The 19,090-nt window shown below is 49.2% G+C and overlaps 2 protein-coding genes across 8 annotated transcripts in view; both read right to left on the reverse strand.

The window, feature by feature from the left end:
• Positions 1-6,761, reverse strand: part of LOC145514249 (ADAMTS-like protein 3) — a 101,467-nt gene extending 94,706 nt beyond the window's left edge. For 4 of the 6 annotated variants that reach the window (XM_081511581.1, XM_081511580.1, XM_081511579.1 and 1 more), the window contains exon 1: positions 6,496-6,761. The gene's annotated coding sequence lies outside the window, so the exon portion shown is untranslated. The remainder of the gene's footprint in view (positions 1-6,495) is intronic. The other 2 variants (XM_081511582.1, XM_081511578.1) reach the window with 1 other exon arrangement.
• Positions 6,762-7,007: 246 nt separating this feature from the next.
• The window catches only part of CRISPLD2 (cysteine rich secretory protein LCCL domain containing 2), a 64,152-nt gene continuing 52,069 nt past the window's right edge, over positions 7,008-19,090 (reverse strand). For both annotated transcript variants that reach the window (XM_081511489.1, XM_081511490.1), the window contains exon 15: positions 7,008-9,403. In XM_081511489.1, coding sequence (XP_081367615.1) covers positions 9,349-9,403 — 55 coding nt within the window. In that variant the 3' untranslated portion in view covers positions 7,008-9,348. The remainder of the gene's footprint in view (positions 9,404-19,090) is intronic.

The raw sequence follows: 19,090 nt of genomic DNA on the forward strand, positions 1-19,090 counted from the left end.
ACTTGATGTGAGGAACATTCCACAAAACACTTGGTCACTCGTCTTTTTAAAAATGTCAGCATCATAAAAGAAGCACATAAAGTGAAGAGCTTATCCAGATTCAAGGATACTAATGAGATCAGAAAACTGAATGTGATTCATGATCTGAGATATTCTTTTGCTGTAACGGACATTCCTGGACAATCGGCAAAATCTGAAGAAGGTCTGTAGATTAGATTACATAATGCATCCACGTTCATTTCCCTGATTCAGATAATTACACCAAGGTTATGGAAGAAAATGCCTCCTTCCTCCAAAGAGAACATCCATGTTTATAGGAAATACACGCTAAGGTATTTAGAGATAAATGGGATTTCATGTCTGCAACTCCCTCTTAAATAATTTAGAGGAGAGAGAAAGAAGATGATCAAGGAACAGCAGTAACTATTCCTATCTGGGAAATCTGAATGGTAGAGGGGAATCCTCTGGAGTATTTCTGTGGCTTTTCTGCAAGTCTGAAATAATGTCAAAAGAAAAAGAAGAAACAGAAATCTGCCTAGTAAGTCAAAAGCTAAATAAAATTCACTTCTTTGTTCCTATTCTTCTGCTGTGGCCTCCCTTCCCTGAGAAAAACAGAGGCTGCTGCCTGAAGGCTTAGGGAAGGACTTTGAGGGGGAAAAAAACAAGGAATGCAAAACACATTTGTTAAAATAATGATATAAACTAACATGTATCTAGTGCTTATTATGTGCCAGGCTTCCAAACGCTTTTTTCTTTTTAAAAAAATTAACTTGTTTGAACCTGATAACAACTATACAAAGCAGCTGCTATTACAGCTCTATTCACAATAGCCAAGACATGGAAACAACCTGAATGTAAACAGATGAATGGATAAAGAAGATGTGGTACATACATAGAATGCAATATTACTCAGCCATAAAAAAGAGCAAAATAATGTCATTTGCAGCAACATGGATGGACCTAGAGATTATCATACTAAGTGAAGTAAACCAGAGAGATAAAGACAAATATTACATGTAGAATCTAAATTACAATATGAATGAACTTATCTATGAAACAGAAACAAACTCACAGACATAGAGAGCAGATTTGTGGTTGCCAGGATGGAGAGGGTGAGGAAGGGATGGAGTTTGCAATTACTCTATGCAAACTATTATATACAGAATGGATAAACAGCAAGATCCTACTGTATAGCACAGGGACCTATATTCAATATCCTGTGATAAACCATCATAGGAAAGAATATGAAAAAGGACATATATATATATATGTAACTGAGTCACTTAGCTATACAGCAAAAATTAACACACTGTAAATCAACTACATTTCTACAAAACAAACTTTTAAAAAAGCCAAAGTAGCTGCTACTATTGTTCCCATTTCATATATGAGGAAACTGAGGCACAGAGAGGTTAAGTACCTCATGCAAGGTTTCACAGATTGTAAGTGGTAGAGTTGTGATTTGAACCCAGGCCCACCGGCTCCAGATTCTTCTGTCTCCTCTAAAGTATCATACAGGGAAGATGTCAAAGGTTCCAACTATGAGGTGTTATAAAGGGAAAATGAGACAGAGCACAGACTGGAACCTGAAGCCATTATCAGTCATCAATTCCCAAAACACTGCCCCGATAGTCACCAGTTACAGAGGGGCTGGGGCGAAGACCCCAGAGTGAATGGTGGCAAACCCAAGTGTCCAGGGAGAGAGCTGTCACGTGGACAAGCAGCTATCATTGCTCAGGCCGCAGGACTGGTGTCCACCTGCTAGACTGGGTTGAATAGTATCCCTCCCAAATTCACATCTCCCTGGAACCTCAGAATGTGACCTTACTTTGAATTGAGATCTTTGCCGAGGTAATTAGTTAAGGATCTTGAGACGGCCACGTGACCTGGGGCAGACATTGGAGTGACGTGGTGAGAAGCCAAGAGATGTCTGGGGCCTCCAGAAGCTGGAAGAGGCAGGAAGCATCCTTCCCTAGAATCTTCAGATTTCAGAAGTTTCAGACTTCTGATCTCCAGAACTGTGAATAAGTGTCTACTGTTTAAGCTACTGGATTTATGGTCATTTGTTACAGCAGTTCTAAGAAGCGACACCTGCAGTTCTCACCTGTTCACAGGTGAGCCGGACCTGACCTACCCAAGGTCCCTTCTCCCATTCGTCCTCACAGGACCCACTTGACAGCTGGATCAGCAACGTGCTCAGGAAAAAAAGACGCCTCTCTCCAAACTTTCATGCAGCAAGGAGTGGCTGTGGGACCCAAGTCTGATCAAGAAGGTATCAGTGGAAATCCACAGGCTGAGACCTCTGGGAAAGCTATGCTTCCATTGTTTTTCTGGTTGAGACACAGACTCAGGTTCTCCCTCAGAATTCCAGAATTGAAAAATACACTATCTGGAATAAAAGAGGCAGAATCAAACCGCCATGTGGCTTCTCCCCTTCATAATGTCTCTTCCTTCCTGGAAGGTCTGCTACGGGATAGAGGTGAAGAGTCATCTTTTAACCACAAGGGCACACGCCACTCTCTGAGGATGGCAGAGCAGGAAGTGGGAAGGAACCTGGAGGACTTCCCAAGCGTGCATCCCCAGGACCTCCCTGCCACTGTGGTTGGGTCTCCGTTACATGCAGCTCAACGCATTCCCAGCTGACATTTTGACAAAATCTAATTAGGATTTGAATTATATTTGACACGTACATTGAATTAGCAAATTGTTGATGGAGACATGTGCTTATTAGACGAGACAGCACAAGCTTGGTGCCCAGTTAATCCTGGCATGCAGTGGCACTTGGCACAGGTGGTTTCCTTTGCTGCCTTCCTGGGTCAGACAGGGGTGGAGGGACAGTGGGTCTGGACTGGTGACAGTGGGATGGAGTGGAAATATCCTTGGACTGCAGCCATGATTGGTGTAAGAAGGTGAGAGCCCATGAGCTGGGAGCCTGCTGGCTGACAGGACAGCCCATCCCCAATCAGGTGGCAGCAGGGCCCAAAGGGCAGCCTTCTGCCCACGGGGGATCCAGGCCAGGCACTGACAGAAGAATTGGTTTAAAGGTCTGTCTCCTGGTCCTTGGATGAAGGCTGCTACCTGTTTAGTTGGCCAGGATGAGTCAAAGAAACACCATGAGGGTTTCGAAACCTGGGCCTTCGGCACCAAATTTATTTTTTTAAGGGGCTAAAAGATTTTTAAAGTCCCAGTGGCAGTCTAGGACAGGTCTTGGTGTGAAAAATTGGAAGGAAAATGGCTAAGACAAACAAACAAATCAACCCCATAAAACATGTAATGGTTTCAGGACCACCCACCAAGCTGCAGGGTTTTTACTTTTTCTTTTTAGAATAAAGTGGCCATGGTTTGAGGAGCCAGGATTTCACAGTTTGTCACCCCTTCCATGCGTCCCCAGGGCCTTCGGGGCAGGGCAGGGGAAAGAGGGAAGGCAGATCTCTGTTGGAAGCCAGAATCAGGGAAGAGGCTCTGAAGTCGATCTAGTCCAAGGATCTTCCAGCTTCCGTTCATATTCTTTACGGGAAGAGGCGTCTCTCCCTCTTCATAAGGCCCATTTCACTTTTGGAAGTCCTGCCAATCTGAATCTTCCTCATTGTACTTGGTAGAAATCTGTCTCCCTGTGGCATGTACCCACTGGTATTAGTTTCATGCTGCAAAGCAATGTAGTGATACATGTGGCAGCCGTGGGCACCCACCAAGGGCTGAGCAAGTATGACCTCATTTAATCCACATAAGTACCCCATGAGGCAGGCACTGTTATTACTGCCCCTTTACAGAGGAGGCCACCAATGCTCAGAGAGGTTCAGCAACTAGTCCAGTGTCACACAGCTGGTGAAGAGCTGATGTTGGATTCAGACTCAGGCACGTCCGCATCCTGGCTCTTAACTCTTAGATCACGTGACCCCTTCGTGGCCACCGGTCTGCCTGTCTTCACTCTAAACCTTCCTGTTCTGTCACAGTTGCTCATGATAAACCTAGGACTGGGCATGTGACCCACTGGTGATGAAAGGAATGTAAAAACAGGCCTGCTGGGGAATCCCAGGAATGATTTTCTTCCCCAATAAAAGAGAATACTGTGGGAAGGAGGACCCACCCCCTCGTCCCTTCTTCCCATCTCAGACTCAGCTTGGGGACACTCTGTGACCCGAGGCCGTCCTGCCCACAGAGGAGGGGAGGAGGTTTGCACGGATGCTGACCAGCTGTCCTGGCATCCCTGAGCCTCTGCCCCAGATCATCTCCCTTCTGACTTCTCACGTGAGCTATCTGGATGTTTTTGGAGTGATGATTCTCCAACGGACCCAGCACCAGAATCATCCTGAGAGTTTGTGAATTCCGACAGGTTCTGACTCAGAGGATCTGGGTTGGGACCCGAGAGTCTGCCTTTCTGACAAGTCCTGGGGCTACTGGATGGGTTCGTGTTAGCTGCCGCCCCAAAGCATGTCACCTGGCACAGTGGCCATAATTATTAGAGCACCTTTCAGCCCGCAGCTCCCCTGTAATCACTGCTCTGCGGTGAGGTCACTACGAGAAATTCCATTTCCTAAATGAGCAGCCAGAGGCCTAAACAGGCAGAAGTGACTTCTCTGGTGGTCCAATGGTTAAGCCTCCCCACTTTCAATGCAAAAGGCATGGGTGTGATCCCTGGTTGGGGAACTAAGATCCTACATGCCGCACAGTGCAGCTGGAAAAAAAAAACAAACTTGTCCAAGCTTCCTGAGTTGGTAAGGGGGTGGGAGGCAGGCCAGGGTCTCTCAGGTCAGTGCTCTCTCTGTCCCTGGGTCACCTTGTGCGGAGCTCCCTCTGTTGGGGTCCCCAAGCAGCATGCTGGCATTCAGCCTGCTCACACCACTCCTGCACACCTTTGCTGCGTCTCAGACTCTGCAAGAAGGGAGCACCAGCTCCCTCAAGTTGCCATTGTCTCCCCATCTGCCAGTGCATCTTTTGTGTGTTGGACATTTGGGGGAAAAAAGTTCAAGACCCAGGGTTGCGGCATCCTGGGAGTTCAGAAGAACTTCCTGAAGCAAGAGAAAGAGGTGTGGACACCAAGGAAGGCTGCAGGCTCTGCAGGAGAAAGGCTGGAAGGGCCACTCCCAGTGCCTGGGGGTTGCCGTTGATTGGGGGGCGGGGGGTTGGGCATGTCTGTGGCCTTGACAAAGCATTTGTCAGAAACCTGCATTTCCCAAACATCAGTCGTTATCATCTCATCTTTGTGATTTCTGTGACCCACCCGCACACCTACTTATGCAGTATTTTTTAACCAACATTTAAAAAGCCTTAAATGGGAAATTCCTTGGTGGTCCAGTGCTTAAATATCCACCTGCCAATGCAGGGGACACAGGTTTGATCCCTGGTCCTGGAACTAGGACCCTTACTTGCCACAGAGCAACAAAGCCCGTGTGCCACAACTACCAAGCCTGTGCTCTGGAGTCCAGAAGCCACAACTACTGAAGCCCATGAGCCCTACAGCAGGTGCTCCACAAAAGCCACTGCAATGCGAGCCCAGGCACCACAATAAAGAGAAGCCCCCGCTGGGTGCAACTAGAGATCGCCTGCCCGCAGCGATGAAGACCCAGCAGAGCCACAAATAAATAAATTTTTACATTAAAAAGTCTTAAATATATTTATTAAAAAGGAAAGCTGAGAATTCCCTGGTGGTCCAGCGGTTAGTACTCTTGAGCTTTCCCTGCAGAAGGCACAGGTTTGAGGAAGTAAGATTTCGCATGCCACTGCCAAAAAAAGAAAAATGAACCACTAATCCCACCATCGATGGGAATGAGAAGCGCTTTTTACAAATAGATGGCCAGTGAAAGCAAAGGCAGAGCGTGGATGGGGAGATGAAAAAGGTCGGCCAGGAACCCCCAAAACGGTTTGTGGGTGCTGGCGCTCGAAACACACAGAGACATACGACTCAACTGGACAAAAACGGACTGACGCCGGGGAAGATGATGTCTATTCAGGGCTAAGCTGGGTTTCCCCCCTCCCCAAATGCATGTGTCGAAGCCGTAACGCCCGATATGTCTATATTTGGACATGGGGCCTCTGAAGGAGATATGCGTGCTCAGTCGTTTCCGACTCTTTGGGACCCACTGGACTACAGCCCTCCAGACAATGCTGGAGTGGGCTGCCATCTTCTCCTCCAGGGGATCTTCCCAACCCAGGAACTGAACCCGCATCTGCCCACACTGCAGGCGGATTCTTTACCACAGAGCCACCAAGGAAGCCCTTCTGAAGGAGATAACTAAGGTTAAATGGAGTCTACGCGACAGGAATTGATCCTACAGAACCTGTTCTCGTAAGACGAAAAAGAAACACCAGGAATGCTCCAACAGAGAAGACAGTGAGAAGGGGGCGCCTGCAGGCCAGGAGAGCGGCCCTCTGAGCCTTCTTCTTGGACTTCCAGCCTCCAGAGCTGTGGGGACGGCAGGCTCTGCGGTGGGAGGCCGGGGTGCAGCCGAGCGGACTAGGACGCTGATGGAGTGAGGGTAAGGCTGTCGTACTCACCACGCCGCGCGCCTAGATGGTCAGGAGGGAACCTCTCAGGCCGCAGCTCAGCCCGGCCAACCGGAACCCACAGGCCCTGCCCCACAAGCACGCACACACCCTCGTCCGCACGCACACATTCCGTCACGCCCCCACGTCCTCAAGCCCCTGTGCCCCCCCACGTCCACACGCACACGCGTCCTCACGCCCCCACGTCCAGGCGCCCCTGCACCCCCCACGTACGCACGCACACGCGTCCTCACGCCCCCACATCCGCAGGCCCCCACATCCTCACGCACACATGCCTTCACACCCCCACATCCTCGTGCCCAAACGTCCGCAGGCCCCCACGTGACTTACGCTTCACACACATCAGAGATGGCAATCCCTTCACGATTACTGTCTTCACGCCCATACGCTGCGTTCCTGGGAGGATGGCGTGAAAAAAAACAACCAGCCTGCAAGGAGCTTTTAAACGTTTTATTACACAAACGGTTGAGGTGTGTCCGTAAAAGATAAGTCCCAGAAACGTCTTAGAAATCAAATCAGTTTTATTGAAATGACAGCAACATGGTCCCTGTTCAAGCGAAGCACACATAAATTTACAATAAATTTTTATACATAGGAAGTAGTAAAATACATCATTTTTCATAGAAAAAAGCACACATGTAAGCTGCGGGCTGAGTGAGCCTACAGACAGTATGAAAAATCAGAACATGATGGGAAAAACGGGAAGGAAACCAAAACTTTATATTTTGGAGCTCCCGGTAACGCTATCGGCCAGATTTATCATCTTTTTATGGGTGAAGTGCTGAAGGCGCCGTAGGCACTGTTAAACACCCTAAATGAGAAGGGGGTCCCTGATTAGGAGAGCTTCTACTTTGAAGCCCTGTGCTCATTTCTGGAAGATAAATGGTTCCAGTTTCAAAATATTTGTGAGAGTGAAAAAAATAGCAAGACCTGGTTCTAGGCAAGGAGTTTCTAGTCCATTAGACAGGCCAGCTAATGAAGCATTCAGGAACCGGGGAATTTTATTTTTAAATGATAGAGTCCACTCCTATTGAATGTTTCAGATTCTCCCTTGGGCAGAATGCTTCAAAAGCAAACCTACTGAAATTCCCCTGGACTGCCACTAATTCTAAAAACCCAAACTCAGAGTCTGGACGTGGTCACAGCCACCAAAGCCTGGTGACAAGCAGAAGTCCAACAGTGTAATACCTACCTAGCATCCAGAAGTTTCCAAGGACTCAGATCTTTGGCAGGGACAAGATGAGTATCTGACAGTCTGACCAAATTCTTCCACGCTGACATTTGGAGTCAGACAGTCAGTACTCATGAATTATAACAAGCCCACAGTGTGCAAAGCAAAAACAGTCCTCATTTCAGCTCTGTCAAGGTTAACAGTTCATTCCTTCTACAAACTCCCTCTAGCTGGGACTAGTATTTACCTTCTGTTTCTGCTCTAATTAGGGATACACTGAAAGGAAGCACCAGCTTGGTTCCCCAGGTAAAGTTCCTCGTCCAGACTATCTTAGTTTTTTCTTTTAACTTTCTGCTAGCTCTTTTGCCTTCGAAATATGCTGATTGAGGGTGAAATCAACTTTGAAACTGGCATTCACGAAAGCAATCTATTGGCCGGTCTGGTGGTGGAAGGTGGAATTTTACCTTCTGCAAAGAAATGCTATTTACAAAAGGGTATTTTATTTCACTGTGGGTTCGGGTCGAGGCTTATGAAGTTTTATATGGCAATGGGAGCCAGAGAGCACCACGCTCCTCGGAGCCTCAGGAACATTTGGCAAGAACTGTTCCACAAAAACAGGAAGAGAAATCCCCCGCGTGTGTTACCATCTCTTGTTATTATGCCGCAGGATGGTTTCATAACCACAGGCTGTGTCTCCTTCCAGAGCTGCTAACCTCAGCGAGGAATGTACTAAAGAATGAAGCCATTCCTCTCACTGCAGAAAAATAGGTCATCCGACGGATGGGGAATCTGCACACTTCAGTGCCATTTTTAAAGGCAGAAACTAAACAGCCCTTCTTTGGCTGTTTTTAGACATCTTGGTGGGACCCACAGAGAATGAGGGGTTGAAATTAAAAGGTGGGCTTCATACAGAATCACTTGCTAAGCAAAGACCCTGGTGGGAGACACAAAAACTAGTTTGGGTGGGGTGTGAGCCACAGCGAGGAGGGGATAAGGAAGGGTCCTGGTTTGTTAGTCCTCAATGAGACCAAAGGTCGAGGCAGCAGACAGGCCACGTGGACGTAGGGAAGGACCAAGACAAGACACGTCTCTGGAGTTAGGGCTGAACTCGAAGTCAACCAGCACTGCTGTGTATAGAACCAGCCTGCACGCAGCAGGACGGGAGCAGGACAGGCACCAGGGCAGAGTCCCCCAGTCCAGCCCGTTTGTCTGACCAGCAAACAGTAATCCCATTTTTCACCATTGGTAGGGACAGATTGTGTTTCTGAATGTTTTAAATAGCTACCTCTACATCCCTGAAACTCCCCCGCCCCCCGAGCATTCTCCGTGTGCCTCTTCCCATGGCCCCAGCGCCTCGAGGTATCAGCTCCGAATCCTTCATTCTCTCCTCCAGTAGGAATCCTCTCTCCATCCATAGAAGGACACCTCCGCGGGGAGACCCCCAGGCCTCAGCAGGATGATCACTGGCTGTCTGCTCAGGACCCCAGGGATGTTCTCTCTTCCCGGCACGAGGAGCTGAGCCCAAGGCACGGCAGACGGGACGCTGGACGCCAATCAAAGGAAGCTTCCTGACTCCCCACATCCCCGGCCCACCCCCCCATGACAAAATAAAAATAAAAAGCGAACCCCTGAAGCCGTCTTGAGGACGTGCCCTTCTCCCCAGCCCTGCAAGTTCACTGCCTGACGGCAAAGATGCGGAAGGCTTTTCCATCTCTAGGGGTCCTCAAGCTGAAAAAGAAGGAAGAGCGCATGTTACTGAAAGTTCTGCAGGGATCGAGCTGGGGGTAGGGGAGCTGGGTGCCCCCAGGTCCCCTCAGTGGAAGCAGTGTGGCCAAGAGATGCTTCCTAAAGCTTCAGGAACAGGGGCCGCCCCGGCCAGGAGTAGCTGGCAAAGCCCTCTGCCTCTGCAGACATGCCTGGGTCTGAATTGAGGTCTGGGTTGTTAAGGTATTTCTGTTAAGGTATTTCTGTTAACTTGGAATTGGCTGGGCCCCGTCTGTCTGAATGCAATTCAGCCTCTAGGACTTCTGCCTGGTTTTTGCTACCACTTGTCAACCTGCTTGACTGATTAATAGGGTGGTGTTAAAACAGTAGTGCATGTGTTCCAGTTACTAAAAGAGGCACCACAATTGGGCTCGGATATTGTAAAGGAGTGTAGTGAAAGTTGCTCAGTCGTGTCCAACTCTTTGCGACCCCATGGACTGTAGCCCACCAGGCTCTCTTGTCCATGGGATTTTCCAGGTAAGAATACTGGAGTGGGTTGCCATGCCCTCCTCCAGGGGATCTCCCAACCCAGGAGTCAAACCCGTGTCTCCTCTGGCTCCTGCACTGGCAAGAAGATGCTTTTTACCACCGCGCCACACTATTATCATATAATTAATTGGGTCCCTGAGGATGGATATTTAGCCATTTCTAATGTTTTGCTTTTCCAAACAATGCTACAGAGAACAACCTGGCCCATGGGGCTGCCTATATCTATAGGAGGGCACCCAGGGATAAGCTCCTAGGAGTTAAATTACTGCATCAGAGGATGTGCCCACTGGTGATGTGGGCAACCTGCTGAATTGTTTCAGAAAGGTTACCGTGATTTACAACCCCCTCAACTATGCACAAGGTGGCCTGTTAACCCACATGTCTCCAGCACAGCCCCTCATGTGGCTTTTTTTTTTTTTTAAGATAATTACCATTCTTTTTTTTTTTTGGTTGAGCTGGGTCTTCTGGAAATGTGTATCAGATAGGAGCCCTTGGCAAGAGGGGGCGGTGGGGAAAGTCCAGAGCCCAGAAACAGTAGAATGTTGGTTCCCCATGGACCCACAGAGGCAGAGGGTGGACACTGTGGTGGGGGCTGCAGTGACCCTGGCCACCCTGCAGGTTTCTCAAAAACTCAGATTTCAGGGCCCTCCTCAGGCCTCTGAGCTACAAGACTTTCCTGGATTGTCTGCCCAGACGAATCGTCTGGGAGAATCACTCAGAGCCACACGCCCCCGGCTATTATACATGCTGGGGACAATTACCAGGGTTTGTGATTCTGAAACTCTATGGATGGGGCAGTGGGTGCCCCCATCCACAGGACCCCCAACAAGCCAGGGACAGGGGCCACTCAGGCTGTCATCCAGACAGGAACCCTAAGGTTCGTACCAGACATCCCCACTGAACAACCACTCCACCTGGAAGGCACAAGCAAGCTCTGCTGAACGGGCTGTTTATTTCTCAACACATCAGACAGTGGGCCAACTGGGTATCTCGTGACATCAGGTGGGTCCCTCCCGCTGCCTCAGGCAAGGTCCATGCTTCAAACATTTACCAAGCTCCAGTTCTGCTAGGAAAGTTGACAATTGTGTGTGTTTGATGAAAACCAATTGTGTGTGTCTGATAAATTATGAGACAACCTCCTTTTCTAAATCTTGCCCTCTGACACTTTCTAGGTTAGTTTGTAGCTCCCACGAGGGAATGTAAACCAGCACAACATTTCTGAACAATTTTCACCAAAGGTATTGGACGATGTTCCCAAAATATATTGAACAATTTTCATAAAGGGTATTAAAAATCCTACAACTGGTTTTGAACAAATAGCTGGACTCATCATTTTGTCAGTCATTCAGCCAGTGTTTACTGAACACCTACTATGTACAGGCATTGGGGTGGGTGTCAGGGACACAGGGTTAACCACACCTGTGAAGGGGTTCTTACCTTCATGGAGCTTACAGTCTAGGGGTGAGAGATCAACTGCTAAATAGGTGTAAGGAGTAATTTCAGACAGTGGTGGGTCCTGAGGATCAGATTAGATCGGGGGTCGGGGGGGGTGACTGGAGACCCCACAGCAGGAGGGTGCCTCCTTGGGGAGCTGGCATTTTTCTGTAGATGTGAACAACATGAGGGCCCAGCCATGGGAGGTATAAGAGCTGGGAGGGCCTGGGGTTGGGTACCAGCAGGTACAAAGGCCCTGAGGTATCGAGGAAAGAGAGCAAGCCAGTGAGGGACACTGCTGTGATGAGGCAGATGCTGTGCCAGGAGGGTAGGGAAGTGGGTAGGGTGACCTGCCTGGTAAGAGTCGGATATTTTTTTCTCAGCAGGGCTTGAACTGGAGAGAGATATGCCATGCATCACAGAAAGAGGTCAATTTGGTGGCTGTGGCTATGCTGCTAATAGGAAGTTACCTAAGCAAAGTGTGGGGAAAGCACACAGGTTGTGCAAAGATGTTCTTTGCTGTGTTGTTTATAAACAAAAAAAAAGGAACTAACCCAGATGTCAGTCAACTGGGTAAAGAAACGATGGTCCGTCCACACCACAGAATAGCATGGAGCCATGGAATTGATGGTGTGGCTATGTCGGGCATGAGAAATATTGGGAAGACACTCACGACTGTTGTTAATTGAAAAAAAATTTATGGAACGATGCGGGCAGTCTGATCCTTTTTCTGTAGAAACAAAAACAAAATCACAAGGGAGTTCTCTGATGGCACAGTGGATAAGAATCTGCCTGCCAGTGCAGGGGACACGGGTTTGATCCCTGATCTGGGAAGATTCCACGTTAAACAGAGCAACTAAGCCTGTGCACCACTACTGAGCCTGAGCTCTAGAGCCCATGAGCTGCAACTACTGAAGCCCATATGCTCTAGAGTCTGTGCTCTGCAACGAGAGAAGACACTGCAAAGAGAAGCCCGCGCACCACAACCAGAGCGTAGCCACTGCTCTCCAAAGCTAGAGAAAGCCCTCGGAGACCCAGCACAACCAAAAGTAAAATTAATTAAGAAAACTAAGAAATAAACAGTTACTGTGTAAACAGAAAAAAATCTGGAAGCAAACCACCAGAGTGTTTACAGTGGGATTTTCTGTGATAGTAGTTTCTTAAAACTATTTGCACTATTTCCTGAAATTTCTCTATGAAAAGTTGTGGCGGGGCGGGGGGGAGGGGGGAAGGAGAAAGAGAAAGAAAGAAAGGAAGGAAGAAAAGGAGAAAGAGAGAAAGGGAGGGGGAAGGGAGGGAAAACCAGCATAAAAACCCTCTGAGAACTGGGGAAGAACCGGAGCTGGCCTGGGAAGCCTCTGGGGTGTCCCCAGGGTCGCTGATCCACTTGACAAGCTGGGATAGGAGCTCTGGGAAAGGTTGAGGTACTGTAGCCTCGGGTGGTGTCAACAGCCCAGCCCTGAGGAGTGAGTCCAGGCTTCCGACGGCCCCTTGCCTGCCCTGGGCACCAGTGCTCAGCTTCTGAGCCAGCGGCTGTGTCCAGCACACACACTGCCGCACCCCAGTGCCGCCTCCATTCACTATGTAATCTTACCCCTCCAGTCCCCACAGCCCCCTGAGAGATCTCCAGGGTTCCTCCCACTTACAGAAAGGGAAGCAAGGCTCTGAGAGGTGACGTGATTTGCCCCAAAGAGAACACCTGTTCCAGGTGCAGCTGGGACACAGATGCAGCTCTGTGGATGCTCTGGGACCTTTCCCGACCCTCACCCTAAATGGACAGGCTGTGGTCACACCACTGCTGAGGACCACACTGGCCAACCCCACATGGCAGTCAGGGCTCAGATGCCGAGAGCCCCTTGGGAGGTGGGAGGTTGCAGTCCACCAGGAGCCAAAAGCATAAGGCTTCGTCCTGGAAGCTCACTCCTGCGGGCGAAAATTACTCAGGGAGGGAGTGGTTGGCATTTGGCAGCACACAACAGAGACTGGGCTAAAGAGAGAGGACAATGTACCTCTGTCCTGGGACAGACAGTCCACCAGTTGGCAGCTAACCCCAGGGGGTATGGAACCCAGCAACAAAAGGATGACAGAAGATTGCTCTCCTGGCTTTAAATGTATGACATCTTTTTTAGTACTAAGCAATACCACTTATATGCATATATGAACATGTATGTATTTATATGTATAGTGTGTTATACATACATAAACAATTTTTTTTAATATTCTAATCTGTTCTCCAAGATTCTCACCCTCTACTGATCTTCCAGGAAACTTCAACAGTCAGACAGAAATAGTTCCAGATCTTAACTATTGTACCTTGGGGTGGTTAATCCATTTCTCTGAGCCTCAGTTCCTGCTTCTGTAGACAGAGTTCACAAAAGCACCCCCTCCTCAGGGGCCCTATAGGAGGTAAATGAGCTCATCCAGGGAAGGTTCTGGGTCAGTGCTGTGCACTTGACCGGAGCTCAAGCCCTGGGCCATGGACAGCGTCACCCCGCGAGACTGAAACTGCATTCTCCCATCAGGGGAACGGCGGGTAGGTGCATGGCGGCGAGTGAATTATCCACGCATAAGCCCAATCCCCAAGGAATCGTCAAACCTCTTCATCTCATTTCATGAAATAGAAAATATTTTTTAGGAAAAAACAATTTCAGAAAATATTTTTTTAGGGAAAAAAATACAATCTCCATTTTCATTTTTATATGTATTGCCTGGGGTAGGGCAAGGGAGGCCTGGAAAAGTTATAAAAAAGCAGTTAACAGAGATTAACAGAATGCCTATAGGAACTCTTTTTTTTTCTAATCCCTAGACATATTATTTAAATAGAAAGTGAAAGTGTTAGTCGATCAGCAGTGTCCAACTCTTTGCAACCACGTGGACTATAGAGCCTGCCAGGCTCCTCTGTCCATGGGATTCTCCAGGGAAGAATACTGCAGTGGGTTGCCATTCCCTTCAGGGGATCTTCCCAACCCAGGGATCAAACTTGAGTCTCCTGCATTGTAAGGACACACTGACAGGCATGGGGAGACTGCCGGCCCAAGGACATCCAGCTGGAGAGCAGTACAGAGGGGTCCCAAATGCCATTCTTTACATGTCTGAGTTACCAGGGAAGCCCTATTATTTAAATAATAAGTAAGTATTTCTTTTCTAATTAATATTTGTAAAGTTTACAAACAAGTGTACCTTAGGAGTGTAAAAGGCTCACCCCAACCCCTTTTGTGGTCAACAGCTTGTCTGCAGTGAGGAGTCACGTGTGCTGGTTACCAGTCTGAGTTCAAGTACAGACCCTGCCGCTTATTGGCAGGGTGACCTTGGGCAAGTCGTTTAACCTCTCTGTTAAGCCTCTCTTTCCTTATTGATAAATGAGGGTAACTGTGGTCTTTGCCTCATGGGACTGTTGGGAGGTGAGCTGAACTAACAAGAGTACAGATCTGAGAGTGCTGGGAAACGGAAGCAGGGAGGGAGGCAGACACCGGGGGAAAACCAGCCCAGCTTGGTCCAGCCAGCCTGGGGGATAGTGCAAAGCTCATTCCATCTGGAAATAACAGCCCAGTGGTTTCTGCTTCCCAGAGTTCCTGGACAAGTTGAGAGAGTTTCAGACACCCAACCCTCAAGACTCCCAGAGCTCATGGTGGTTACTGAGGGCTTGAAATGCAGCTCGCCCAAACTGAGACGCGTTCTGTGCGAAACAAGAGCTGGGGTTTCCCAGCTCTTATGAGAAAGAAGAGTGCAGGTTTCCCGCCAACACTCTTCTGCTCATACATATTGAAACCGTAATAATGCTGATGCACTGGATGAAATGAAATGTACTCTAAATTCTCCCCTCCGTTTCTTTTTCACTATGATTACTAGAAACCTTAAAATCCCCATGTGTTGGGGAAGGAATCTCAAAAAAAAACAAAAGCAGATATATATATATATATATATATATATATATATATATATATATATCTGACTCACTGTCCTGTACACCTGAAACTAACACAGCACTGTAAATCAACTATGCTCCAATAATTTTTTTTAAATCCCATATGTGGCTCATGGTATGTATCTGGGACATGCCGTAGTACACAGAGGCCTCTGAGGAAAAGAATTTTGGCTTCTTCTGTCCCTGCTGTGGCCCCAGCCCCAAGGACAGTGCCCAGCACACAGGACCTGCCTCATAAATGCTACTCCAGGTGGCCTACTATTCGGGTAAACACCGATCCACGTATATACCATCGACCTCTGTAAACAGGTCATTGTGACCAAGAGTGTTATCTGTCATTGTTTGGTATATTTCCCAATTTCATTGTGAAATCTGTCTTTAAAAAACAGTCCTGGCCTCAGAAAAAAAAAAAATCCTGAACTGATATTCTTCCAGATGTCCAGCTTCTTTCTGAGAATATCTGGACAAACCCAGGTCCCAACATCTAAAGTTCTCCCGGATTCCTTTTCCTTCCTTTCTTTCATGGGCACATGTGTGAGAGAGAGTGTGCCTGTCCTCTTATGTGGTCCCAATTCTGCATGGTCATCTTTCAAAACTTTCAGGAAATCCTCTTCTAGAAAAAGACAATTGTTAAACTAAAGACACTTTGAAGTGGAACCAACTTTTGGTCCGTGTACTGAGAATTCTGTTCAGGAGGTTTTGTTTGTTTGATTGATTGAGGGATTCCTTAAATTTAGAATGTGGCTTTCTGTGAACAGGCCTCTGTATGTCCAGTGTCCACATCTCCCTTGGGACAGCCATGACCATTCCAGGGGCCCTGCAGACACTGAGCCACCGTCCAGCCCCAGGCTGGGTTCCCACAGTCCCTAATGGGAACAGGCTCCAAGGACATTTCTCAGCCCTGGTCCCTAGGCAGAGGGGCTCTGAGGGCCCATCTAAAGAAGGGGAGGAGGGGGCTGCCCTGCCTGGGGCAGCAAGACGTCACCACAGAGGCCCCTCCAGACTGTAAGATGGGGCCCTGCTGGGTGTACTCGGCTTCCGGCACCTCCCTCCATAGCAGAGACGCCTGTCTCTGAAGACACCCTGCTACTGAAGTTGTTATTGCCACACTGTCTGTCCTGCAACTAGGTGACAAGTCCCAGGAGAGCGGAGATCGGGGCTATGTGTTCCCCGCTGGGTCCCAGTGCCTGGAACACTGTAAGGGTTCACCCCGTGTGTGACAATTGATGGGTGAGAACACGCGGAACAGATGGATATCAGGACAAACGAGTAATTCCTGCACGATGCTTTCTCCCTTGTCCTGGAATAATCCACATAGGCTACTTCCTACAGTCGAGTTACCTAACCCTACATGAAAAGAACCATAGTGTCTTCACAACAAGCCTTGAGGTGTCATAGCAGCCAGGCCAGTGGGTCTATCAGACGCTTGCTCTAAGCCGTTGGTGAGTGCTTTGCATGTGCTTTCTCATTTAATCCTCACAGCAGACGCTGACAGAGGCCTGGGGAGACTGCCTGCCCCAGGACACCCAGCTGATGAGCAGCGCAGAGGGCCCCCAGCTGCCCTCGGACCCCCGCCCCCGGCCTGGCCTCTCCCCTCTGCACATGCAGGGCGGACTACCGTCTGGCACCCACCCATCCCGGCGTGGGTCTGGGCCCCCATAGATACACAGTAATCAAAAACTATCAGAATCATGGACAGTGCGACTGCATGTGCCAGGACATGGTCGCCCTGCATCACCCCCTGTGCAGCAGCGGTCACTCTCCAGAGGGCATCAGGGCCCCCAAGGGCAGATCCACCCTCCCCAAGTGTCTGTCCCGGGTGGGCCAGAGAATGTGCTTCTCTAGCAAACTCCCCGTCAATTTGGATGCTGCTCTGAGGAGCCCACTTGGAGACCCACTGTCTTCCCCAACACTGGGGGTGAGTGCTATCATTTTCCCTCTACAGGTTGGGAAGCTCACCACAGATTTCAGCTGATCACAGATTTCAGCCTGCACCACCTACTCAGGGGGAAAGAGCCCAAGAAGGAAGGGAAACAGACTGTCCGCTCAGTAGAATCTGTCTGAGTAGTGCAGGCGGCATCAACCACTCCAAGGCCTGGGGAAGAAGGCTGCCCACAAGACACAGTCAGCCCTCTGTATCCACTCTGTGTCCACCCGTGCCTGTGGAGTCTGTGGATGTCGACAGCCTTCTGTTCTTCGTCATTGTATATAAGGACTTGGGGGCTTTCCTGGTGGCTCAGAGGTAAAGAATCTGCCTGCCAATGTAGGAGATGCAGGTTCGATTCCTGAGTCGGGAAGATCCCCTGGAGAGGGAATGGCCACCCATTCCAGTATTCTTGCCTAGAAGACCCCATGGACAGGGGAGCCTGGCACGCTACAGTTGATGGGGTCACAAGAGTCAGACACGACTGAACGACTAAACAACCACAACAACAATAAGGACTTGAGCATCCTCGGACTGGGGTATCCTTGGAGGATCTTGGAACCAAGGCGCCGTGAATGTCAAGGGACAATTATAATGACAGCATTTCAGGCAGGTCCTTTGGGCAGAGAGAACTACAGACGGAGGGGGCGGTTAACAGTGGGGAAGAAGGCACTTTGGGGGACCCTCTGTCGGTCCCCAGTCCTCCCTAGAGACCCCTCTGTGTCCCAGCCTAGGGTGGGGGTGGAGCTGCTGGGGTCCTCTCAAGGATAAGAAGGCCAGCCTATCAGCTTCTCACCCAGGCATTTTCTCTCTCAAAGGGACACAGTGAACTCAAGAGATGGGTGTCCTGGGATTTCTTTCCAGCCCCACCAGGAAATTCCACCTAATCAGCTGCTTCATTTCCCTCCCATTAAATCAATGGAATTTCCCTTCATCAAGCTTTTCCCACACAGAGGCTGCAGGCTTTGAAGGAGAAAACGCAGAAGCCGCTAACTCCGGGTGTTCGGGGCTGACGGCCATGACCGAGCGCACCCTGAGCACCCCTACCCCCGCCAGGATCCCCGTCACTTGATTCTGCGGGAACCACCCTCGCAGCGCCCCAGGAGGCTGGGAGGGTGTGGACAGCGGCAGAGCACCAGGGAGCCACGACAGCCCAGGCTTCATGGGGCCTGGCACAGTTTGTACCCCTGACTTTATGTTCCTTTTCTAAAGCGGTCCCCCAAGTATAAAATCTTCAACATTTACCCTGGTATGGGCTGGCTGGCTTGTGTGCCCCCACCCCCAAGTTCACATGTTGACCTCCTAATCCCTGGTGCCCTAGGAATGTGACTGTACTTGGAGAAGAGGACTTCAAAGAGGTGATTAAAGTAAGATGTGGTCATCAGCGTGGGCCCCAGTCCAATGTGGCTGGTATCCTGGCCAGAAGAGCTGGGCAACACCTCCGTCAGCCTTGCAACACCCCCCCAGAGGTGGGGACTATAGTTCTCCCCACGTTCCAGGCCAGAAAACGGAGGCTCGAGAAACCAGGTGACTGGCTCCGGGTCACAAAGCTGGGAAGAAGCAGGGTCTAGGTCTGCTGCACTCCAGACTCGGCTCTTAGCTGGGAAACGAGATGCAGCTATATTCTGACACAGCTAGAGAACCTCTGTGTGACTCTAACCTGACCCCTTTGTCTTTTGGGGGGGCATGCACACATACATACAGAAAAAGGATCAGAGGGACACACACCAAAGATCTCTAACTCCCCTAGGCAAGAGGTAATGGGTGATGGTTTTCCTTGGAGTTTATCTGACACCTCTAAATTGTCTACAAAGCCATGCCTGGGCGTAGAAACAAGCTCTTATTTTGAAAAAAAAAAAAAAAAAAGGAAAAGAGAAGG

The sequence above is a fragment of the Giraffa tippelskirchi genome, chromosome 7 (assembly GCF_054371585.1).
Source record: "Giraffa tippelskirchi isolate mGirTip1 chromosome 7, T2T-mGirTip1v1.2.pri, whole genome shotgun sequence".
In the NCBI taxonomy this organism is placed as follows: domain Eukaryota; kingdom Metazoa; phylum Chordata; class Mammalia; order Artiodactyla; family Giraffidae; genus Giraffa; species Giraffa tippelskirchi.